We start from the raw sequence: 8226 nt of genomic DNA on the forward strand, positions 1-8226 counted from the left end.
GATAGGGATAGCCCCTACCTAACAGGCTATATGGATGGTGACAAGGACAGCCCCTACCTAACAAACTCTCTGGATGGTGATCGGGACAGCCGCTACCTAACGAGCTCTCTGGATGGTGATCGGGAACGCCTCTACCTTACAAGCTCTCTGGATGGTGATCGGGAAAGCCCCTACCTAACGAGCTATCTTGATGACAATTGGGACAGCCCCTACCTAACAGGCTATCTGGATGGTGATAGGGACAGCCCCTACCTTACAGGCTTTCTGTATGGTGATCAGGACAGCCTCTACCTAACAGGCGAGCTGTATGGTGATCGGGACAGCCCCTACCTAACAGGCTAGATGTATGGTGATCAGGACAGCCTCTGCCTAACAGGCTAGATGTATGGTGATCGGATATACAAGGCTGAATTATCCCTTTTGTAAGAGGATCGGGACAGTCCCTACCTAATGAGCTATCTTGATGGTGATCAGTACAGCCTCTACCTAACACTCTCTCTGGATGGTGATCAGGACAGCCCCTACCTAACAGGCTATCTGTATGGTGATAGGGACAGCCCCTACCCCCCTACCTAACAGGCTATCTGTATGGTGATCAGGACAGCCCCTAACTAACAGACTATCTGTATGGTGATAGGGACAGCCCCTACCTAACAGGCTATCTGTATGGTGATCAGGACAGCCCCTACCTAACAAGCTCTCTGGATGGTGATCGGGGCAGCCCTTACCTGACAAGCTCCCAGGATAGTGCTCGGGACAGCCCCTACCTAACGAGCTCCCTGGATGGTGATCGGGACAACCACTATCAAACAAGCTCTCTGGATGTCGATCGGTACAGCCCCTTCCTAAAAAGCTATCGGGATAGTGATCAGGACAGCCCCTACCTAACGAGCTCTCTGGATAGTGATCGGGACAGCCGCTATCTAACGAGCTCTCTGAATGGTGATCAGGACAGCTGCTATCTAACACAATCTCTGGATGGTGATCGGGGCAGCCCTTACCTGACAAGCTTCCAGGATGGTGATCGGGACAGCCCCTACCTAACGAGCTCCCTGGATGGTGATCGGGACAACCACTATCCAACAAGCTCTCTGGATGTCGATCGGGACATCCCCTACCTAAAATGCTTTATGGATAGTGATCGGGACAGCCCCTACCTAACGAGCTCTCTGGATAGTGATCAGACAGCCCCTTCCTATCAAGCTACATGTATCTGGATGGTGATCGGGACAGTCGCTACCTAAAGAGCTCTCTGGATGGCGATAAGGACAGCCTCTACCTAACGCACTCTATGTAAGTTGATCGGGACAGCCCTTACCTAACACGCTTTCTGAATGGTGATCGGGACAGCCCCTACCTAACGAGCTCCCTGGATAGTGATCGGGATAGCCCCTACCTAACGAGCTCTCTAAAGCTACGTGTATCTGGATGGTGATCGGGACAGCCGCTACCTAAAAAGCTCTCTGGATGGCGATAAGGACAGCCTCTACCTAACAGGCTATCTGGATAGTGATCGGGACAGCCCCTACCAAACAAGCTCTCTGTATGGCGATCGGGACAGCCCCTACCTAACAGGCTATCTGGATGGTGATCGGGACAGCCCCTATCTAACAAGCTCTTTGTATGGCGATAGGGATAGCCCCTACCTAACAGGCTATATGGATGGTGATCAGGACAGCCCCTACCTAACAAACTCTCTGTATGGTGATCGGGACAGCCGCTACCTCACGAGCTATCTGGATGGTGATAGGGATAGCCCCTACCTAACAGGATATATGGATGGCGATCAGGACAGCCCCTACCTAACGAGCTCGCTGGATGGTGATCGGGACAGTCCCTCCCTAACGAGCTATCTTGATGACAATTGGGACAGCCCCTACCTACCAGGCTATATGGATGGTGCTCAGGACAGACCCTGCCTAAAAAACTCTCTGTATGTTGATCGGGACAGCCGCTACCTCATGGATGGCGATAAGGACAGCCTCTACCTAACAAACTCTCTGGATGGTGATCGGCACAGCCTCTACCTAACAGGCTATCTGTATAGTGATAGGGACAGCCCCTACCTTACAGGCTTTCTGTATGGTGATCAAGACAGCCTCTACCTAACACTCTATCTGGATGGTGATAGGGATAGCCCCTACCTAACAGGCTCTCTGGATGGTGATAGGGACAGCGCCTACCTAACGAGCTCTCTGGCTGGTGATCGGGACAGCCCCTAGCTAACAGGCTATCTGTATGGTGATCAGGACAGCCTCTACCTTACAAGTTAGCTGTATGGTGATCGGGACAGTCCCTACCTAACGAGCTATCTTGATGGTGATCAGGACAGCCTCTACCTAACATTCTCTCTGGATGGTGATCAAGAAAGACCCTACCTAACAGGCTATCTGTATGGTGATCAGGACAGCCCCTACCTAACAGGCTATCTGTATGGTTATCAGGACAGCCCCTACCTAACAGGCTATCTGTATGGTGATAGGGACAGCCCCTACCTCACAGGCTATCTGTATGGTGATCAGGACAGCCTCTACCTAACAAGTTAGCTGTATGGTGATCGGGACAGTCCCTACCTAACGAGCTATCTTGATGGTGATAGAGACAGCCCCTACCTTGAACAATGTAAGAAAATGTGTCAAATCTCCAGAATAATGCCATATATTTCCATTGAATAAATCATAACTAAGCACCAAGCTCTCTGGATGGTGATCAGGACAGCCCCTACCTAACGAGCTATCTGGATGATGATCGGGACAGCCGCTACCTCACGAGCTATCTGGATGATGATAGGGACAGCCTCTACCTAACGAGCTATCTGGATGGTGATAGGGACAGCCGCTACCTCACGAGCTCTCTGGAAGGTGATAGGGACAGCCTCTACCTAACGAGCTATCATGATGTTGATAGGGACAGACCCTACCTAACAGGCTATCTGTATGGTGATAGGGACAGCCCCTACCTCACAGGCTATCTGTATGGTGATCAGGACAGCCACTACCTAACAGGCTATCTGTATGGTGATAGGGACAGCCCCTACCTCACAGGTCATCTGTATGGTGATCAGGACAGCCTCTACCTAACGAGCTATCTGTATGGTGATAGGGACAGCCCCTACCTCACAGGTCATCTGTATGGTGATCAGGACAGCCTCTACCTAACATTCTCTCTGGCTGGTGATCAAGAAAGACCCTACCTAACAGGCTATCTGTATGGTGATAGGGACAGCCCCTACCTCACAGGTCATCTGTATGGTGATCAGGACAGCCTCTACCTAACGAGCTATCTGGATGGTGATAGGGACAGCCGCTACCTCACGAGCTCTCTGGAAGGTGATAGGGACAGCCTCTACCTAACGAGCTATCATGATGTTGATAGGGACAGACCCTACCTAACAGGCTATCTGTATGGTGATAGGGATAGCCCCTACCTAACAGGCTATCTGTATGGTGATAGGGACAGCCCCTACCTCACAGGTCATCTGTATGGTGATCAGGACAGCCTCTACCTAACGAGCTATCTGTATGGTGATAGGGACAGCCCCTACCTCACAGGCTATCTGTATGGTGATCAGGACAGCCACTACCTAACAGGCTATCTGTATGGTGATAGGGACAGCCCCTACCTCACAGGTTATCTGTATGGTGATCAGGACAGCCTCTACCTAACAAGTTAGCTGTATGGTGATCGGGACAGTCCCTACCTAATGAGCTATCTTGATGGTGATCAGGACAGCCTCTACCTAACGAGCTATCTGTATGGTGATAGGGACAGCCCCTACCTCACAGGTTATCTGTATGGGGATCAGGACAGCCTCTACCTTACAAGTTAGCTGTATGGTGATCGGGACAGTCCCTACCTAATGAGCTATCTTGATGGTGATCAGGACAGCCTCTACCTAACGAGCTATCTGTATGGTGATAGGGACAGCCCCTACCTCACAGGTCATCTGTATGGTGATCAGGACAGCCTCTACCTTACAAGTTAGCTGTATGGTGAGCGGGACAGTCCCTACCTAACGAGCTATCTTGATGGTGATCAGGACAGCCTCTACCTAACAAGTTAGCTGTATGGTGATCGGGACAGTCCCTACCTAATGAGCTATCTTGATGGTGATCAGGACAGCCTCTACCTAACATTCTCTCTGGATGGTGATCAAGAAAGACCCTACCTAACAGGCTATCTGTATGGTGATAGGGACAGCCCCTACCTCACAGGTCATCTGTATGGTGATCAGGACAGCCTCTACCTTACAAGTTAGCTGTATGGTGATCGGGACAGTCCCTACCTAATGAGCTATCTTGATGGTGATCAGGACAGCCTCTACCTAACAAGCTAGCTGTATGGTGATCGGAACAGCCCCTACCTAACAGGCTATTTGGCAGTACAGCCTCTACCTAACACTCTCTCTGGATGGTGATCAAGACAGCCCCTACCTAACAGGCTATCTGTATGGTGATCAGGACAGCCACTACCTAACAGGCTATCTGTATGGTGATAGGGACAGCCCCTACCTCACAGGCTATCTGTATGGTGATCAGGACAGCCTCTACCTAACGAGCTATCTGTATGGTGATAGGGACAGCCCCTACCTCACAGGTCATCTGTATGGTGATCAGGACAGCCTCTACCTAACATTCTCTCTGGATGGTTAGGACAGCCCCTACCTAACGAGCTCTCTGGATGGTGATTGGGACAGCCCCTACCTAACGAGCTCCCTGGATGGTGATCGGGACATCCACTATCCAACAAGCTCTCTGGATGTCGATCGGGACAGCCCCTACCTAACGAGCTCCCTGGATGGTGATCGGGACATCCACTATCCAACAAGCTCTCTGGATGTCGATCGGGACAGCCCCTACCTAACGAGCTCGCTGGATGGTGATTGGGACAGCCCCTACCTAACGAGCTCACTGGATGGTGATCGGGACAGCCCCTACCTAACGAGCTGCATGGATGGTGATCGGGACACCCCTACCTAACAGGCTATCTGGATGGTGATAGGGAAAGCCCCTACCTAACAGGCTATCTGTATGGTGATCAGGACAGCCACTACCTAACAGGCTATCTGTATGGTGATAGGGACAGCCCCTACCTCACAGGCTATCTGTATGGTGATCAGGACAGCCCCTACCTAACAAGCTCTCTGGATGGTGATCGGCACAGCCTCTACCTAACGAGCTATCTGGATGGTGATAGGGACAGCCGCTACCTCACGAGCTCTCTGGATGGTGATAGGGACAGCCTCTACCTAACGAGCTATCTTGATGTTGATAGGGACAGACCCTACCTAACAGGCTCTCTGGATGGTGATCGGCACAGCCTCTACCTAACAAGCTCTCTGGATGGTGATAGGGACAGCCTCTACCTAACGAGCTATCTTGATGTTGATAGGGACAGCCCCTACCTAACAGGCTATCTGGATGGTGATTGGGACAGCCCCTACCTAACGAGCTCTCTGGATGGTGATAGGGACAACCTCTACCTAACGAGCTATCTGAATGGTGATCAGGACAGCCTCTACCTAACAAGCTAGCTGTATGGTGATCGGGACAGCCCCTACCTAACAGGCTATTTGGATGGTGATAGGGACAGCCTCTACCTAACGAGCTATCTTGATGGTGATAGAGACAGCCCCTACCTTGAACAATGTAAGAAAATGTGTCAAATCTCCAGAATAATGCCATATATTTCCATTGAATAAATCATAACTAAGCACAAAGCCAACAAAGCTGACTTAAGTTTGAAAAAAGCATGCAAAGCAAATGAGTTTTTACCTGTACACCATTCAAAACACCTTCAAGTTCTCACTTAGGTAATCTGGCTTGACTTGTATCAATAGCCATGTTAGCTTCATGAATTATTGTAAAATATCCAATGAAAATACACGAAATCATTCTTTTTGAAGCATTTTCTTACATTTTTCTCGTTAATAGTGAAAACATGGATACTTCAGGAATGCATATACAGGTAATTTTTTAATGAATTAAAATATTTAATGTAATTTTGGGCCACTCAAATTCTGACTTCAAAAGTTAAAAAGGGTGTATCAACCCTTTGACCAATGATTTTTTTTACCAGAATCTCGGCAAGCCTCGTTATGATGTCCCAAAACGAAAGCACTGTGTTTGACCAGACTCTCAATTCGGCGTAGCTTGCGCAGGCAACAAGAATCTGGTTTGGTTAAACGAGACTAATAATAGCCGCGCTGCTATCTCAGGCCATGAAGTGCGGTGACATATAACACTTTAGACTGTGATCACCCCTTATAACCTGTGTGCGGCTGAAATTGATCTTCACCAAGCAGAGAACGGATGTGGGCGCTAATGCATCTTTTAGATCTCGGCATCTCTGGAATATGTCATAACAAAATCGAAAGCTCATTGTGGCTACTTTGTGGATAAAACGAGAAGACTAGTTTGATCCTTTGACGTGTATCAAACTAATATCACGGTCGCGTATTGGTAAATTGAAGTCGGGTGTCGCTCCTCTGTATTTTAAAAGGACGGTAACAATTTGACATTGACAAACCAGATATGAGGTACTGCCAAGCAAGCCGTTTGGAAATTATAGGTAGATATAAGTAGAAAGAAAGATATAGATCCCAAATGTTGGTTGATTTTGTGTCCCCAAGTAGACGGCACAAAAGCAAATCCACAATTCTGCAGGGGTTTCCCACATTAGTCAATCCGGGACCTCTGGTTTACGAGTCTGATACTCTACCGAAGAAGCAACTTTTATTTTACAAGTGTAATGCATATATTTAAAGTTATTGTATAGAAGCAGAGTGAATGTAAACTATCTGGACAAATCATACGTAAATGGAATAACTGTAGTTGATCACACTCATGTCAACCTATACCTCCTTTGATGAACCTTTCCAGCTCAGCGTCTATCGGAGAAATCATTAATCAGGGAAGACCGTTTCCAGCCGTACACGGTTACATGGAGTGTGATGCACACATGCCAAAATACTCGCCGCTCGTCGGCCAAGGTCGTCACATGCTGATGTTTTCTTCTCCCGGTGTTACCAACTCGGATATCGATTGACAGTTATGAAATAAGACAACCTGTGTCAGATGTACGTTTCTTGGCTCAGTAGATAAGACGCTTTAGCTGTTCTTCATATTCATTTCACTATCGGAGACTGTGTCCCTCATCGGGACCTTGTACGGATTAAAACCCGAATGTTTACACACATTAGAAAGTGACGAGCTAGCCGTTAGGTGTAACACATTTGAGCAAACACATATTTGTCATAACGCGAGTGTCTACTATTTGTTGATAAATCATGATGATCACGGCGATCTCTCGACAAAACATCCTGCTGCCGAGTCGATGTATAACAAATGTGACATTTAAAAACTGGAAATCAAGTCGGGCAAGTGAGAGTGAAACTAATGTCAGGACCGGGAATACGGATTTGCCGGACTACAACACCACTGTTGATATCCATACACACAAGTTGAGCAGGCCTGCCGCCCCTCCTCCGCGTCCTGGCCCGCCTCCCGGGGTGAGATGGGAAGGGCTACAGGATTTAAGACGGAGAACAAAGGTACATACGAACACTTACGTAATGCATTAAACATGAATTACCCCTAGTCCCTGCCGCCTTTGGCTCACCAGAAACCCACTGTCAAATGAATTTCGTATTACTTCTAATTTATTTATTTAGTAATAGTATAGAGAAAATCCGGTCAGTATCCTTAGTTTGAACAGCGCGAGGCCATTAAAGGACGAACTTCAAGATTCAAGAAGCTTTATTTAACGTCGCATATACATGTAACATAATAACATAAGCACTGTAGTGCTATTCTTGCGACAAAACATATATAAAATTAAACAAGGATCACAGTACTTATGAATAACTATAAAATCAGGACAACAATTCAAATTAGATATGCTAAAATTATACATTAGAGTATATGATATCACACTTGAATGTCACACAAGTGTTATGAAAGACAAGTTAAGACACTATACTAGTGTAATGTACATATATGCTAATGTAGCAAAGTGTAAAAATTTACAGGATATACACTAATATAGTGTGAATTAAACAGAGACAATGAAGTCATAAATAGAAACAAGAGCTATAATTATGATATTGTAAAAAAGTAATGATCTTTTAAATAATGGAGCTCAAATCTAAAATAAATATCAATTATATAATAAGTATATTACTGAAGTACATTAAATTAAATAACACAAGCAGCAGTGAAATTAAAT

At 47.0% G+C, this 8226-nt stretch overlaps 2 protein-coding genes across 2 annotated transcripts in view; both read left to right on the forward strand.

Annotated features, from left to right (window-relative positions):
• Window positions 1–30: 30 nt before the first annotated feature.
• LOC110459921 lies at window positions 31–5533 on the forward strand. The gene is made up of 7 exons (XM_021512429.1): window positions 31–305; window positions 638–1209; window positions 1498–2202; window positions 2688–3668; window positions 4195–4253; window positions 4653–4878; window positions 4983–5533. Exons 1-7 carry the CDS (start codon window positions 31–33, stop codon window positions 5531–5533), a joined length of 3369 nt encoding a protein of 1122 aa, XP_021368104.1.
• Window positions 5534–6947: 1414 nt separating this feature from the next.
• LOC110459928 overlaps window positions 6948–8226 on the forward strand; it is a 24055-nt gene continuing 22776 nt past the window's right edge. The window contains exon 1 of the mRNA XM_021512437.1: window positions 6948–7552. Coding sequence (XP_021368112.1) covers window positions 7289–7552 — 264 coding nt within the window. The 5' untranslated portion in view covers window positions 6948–7288. The remainder of the gene's footprint in view (window positions 7553–8226) is intronic.

This window comes from Mizuhopecten yessoensis, unplaced genomic scaffold, assembly GCF_002113885.1.
Source record: "Mizuhopecten yessoensis strain PY_sf001 unplaced genomic scaffold, ASM211388v2 scaffold10275, whole genome shotgun sequence".
In the NCBI taxonomy this organism is placed as follows: Eukaryota; Metazoa; Mollusca; class Bivalvia; order Pectinida; family Pectinidae; genus Mizuhopecten; species Mizuhopecten yessoensis.

What these genes read in the sequence shown, in the direction of transcription:
- LOC110459921 (XM_021512429.1), top strand. Translation starts at nt 31, where the DNA reads ATGGATGGTGACAAGGACAGCCCCTACCTAACAAACTCTCTGGATGGT. An exon ending in CTCTACCTAACAGGCGAGCT is followed by an intron (nt 306 to 637) that starts GTATGGTGATCG and finishes GTATGGTGATAG; the next exon opens with GGACAGCCCCTACCTAACAG. An exon ending in GGACAGCCTCTACCTAACAA is followed by an intron (nt 3,669 to 4,194) that starts GTTAGCTGTATG and finishes GTATGGTGATAG; the next exon opens with GGACAGCCCCTACCTCACAG.